Source organism: Neofelis nebulosa, chromosome 5, assembly GCF_028018385.1.
Source record: "Neofelis nebulosa isolate mNeoNeb1 chromosome 5, mNeoNeb1.pri, whole genome shotgun sequence".
Classification (NCBI taxonomy): Eukaryota; Metazoa; Chordata; class Mammalia; order Carnivora; family Felidae; genus Neofelis; species Neofelis nebulosa.
In genome coordinates this window covers 145,058,038-145,059,803 of record NC_080786.1, presented here as the reverse complement: position 1 = coordinate 145,059,803, position 1,766 = coordinate 145,058,038, and the positions used below count along the sequence as shown (strand labels likewise).

The window sequence follows — 1,766 nt, the reverse complement described above, 5'->3', positions numbered from 1 at the left end:
CCTATCTGGAGACAACTAACAGAGGAAATCTATTCCTAAAGACATTGAATCTTCATTGATTTCTTTCTTTCTTTTTTTTTTTTTTTTTGACTCAAATAAATCCAACATGTTCTACATAAGTAGCACACAGTGGTAAAGGGACAAAGCATTCCTGTTACATTTTCCTAAAGAATCAAAACAAGAGTCCTGAGTTGGGGAGCGTTTTTTGTTTTGTTTTGTTTTTTAATCTTTTTTCTTTGCTGATGATTTTGGAAATTCAGGATCGAGTGCAAAATGAAAAAATTGTGTTGAATTCTCACGTGACTCCAGCCAGTCAGGTAAAATGAATGGACATTCAAGCTAAATTCACTGACAGGTCTTTGGGAATTATTTGATGAGTGAATTGTGAAAAAAGATCCCACAGCTTATTTTACAAAAAGGATAGAAAATTCATGACAGCCAAACTTTTAAGCAACTCAATTTTTGTGAGAAAAAAAATAAATTGTTCAAGATCTTAATGGAATAGAGTGCTTAAGACCTTGATTAGAATAGAGTGAATAAATGGCATATTTGGGGATTTTGAATAAGGATCATCAATATTTTTTCAGTCTTACTGGAAAATTAGCTATAATTTCCCATGATATTGGCTTCAATCAGTAAAGAATGTGTCCATTATTTTGAACAGAAATGAGACGCTATGATGTCTGGCTAGAGGATTTTATGGATGACGGTCATATCTCATGCATGGTCTTTGAAGGTACCACAATCATTGTCAACATAGGGAGTATTTCATTGGAATCTGTGAAAACTGTCTTAAATTAGAAAACAAAGAAATTAATGAGTCTGTTTTTCATGTTACTCAGGCCATGGAATGATGATTATGCAAGTTTGTTTTTATTGCCACACCTATTTTGGAGGTATAAGAGTCCCTGGGCAGATGGCAACATTCATACTTGGGAAACACACCCAATTACCAAACAGAAACCCCAGCTCCTGACACTATGAGATACTACTATGGCAATGACTATGGTGGCCTGGGCTATAGATGTGGAGGCCTGGGTTATGGCTATGGCCTAGGCTGTGGCTGTGGTTGTGGTGGCTTTAGTGGCCTAGGGTGTGGCTGGGGAGGCCACAGATATGGCTGGTGCCGCCCATCATGCTATGGAGGATATGGATTCTCCAGCTTTTATTGAAAAGGAAAAAGACTGGTGTTTTGGGACTTTAGAACCCTACAATCACCCTACTGCTAATTCTTTCATGTCTCTGTATTTCCATCGGATTCCAGATGCTGCTCTGGCCATCTGGCCACGTGTACAGTGAAGACGATCAAAACTCACACTGGAGTCCTGAAATTAATCAACAACAGTCATCATTCCATGAATTGACTGGGAATTTTACAGACTGGGTTGCCTGTGGCATCTCTGTGTTCAATTTTCAGTAAAGCTATTTCTTTGGATGACAAACTGGGCATAATTTCTTCTACATGATCTCGTATTGATGTTTGCCAATTTTGAAGTTACCAAATGGACCGATTATTCTGCTTTAGGAATATTCTTTCAGGGATCAACTTTTCAGAGGACTTTGTACTATATTTTTGTTCAAAGCATAATCTCTTCTTTTGACTTCAGGTTTAAAAGTTCAGTTTTTCTCTGCTTTCTTTAGACATTTCTCCCTATTTTATAACATAAATCATCCTGTGGGGAAACAAATATATATTTTTTCATAGTGATGCTTGGAAGTTGGACATTTCTTTGCAGAGCCAACCAGAAAGCTTTTAATTACCAGAC

At 37.1% G+C, this 1,766-nt stretch overlaps 1 protein-coding gene across 1 annotated transcript; it reads left to right on the top strand.

The window, feature by feature from the left end:
• The first annotated feature begins 950 nt into the window (after positions 1 to 950).
• Positions 951 to 1,388, top strand: LOC131511481 (keratin-associated protein 19-4-like). Its single transcript, XM_058729128.1, has one exon. The coding sequence runs from the start codon at positions 981 to 983 to the stop codon at positions 1,170 to 1,172; it is 192 nt and encodes a 63-aa protein (XP_058585111.1). The 5' UTR covers positions 951 to 980; the 3' UTR covers positions 1,173 to 1,388.
• The last annotated feature ends 378 nt before the right edge of the window (positions 1,389 to 1,766 follow it).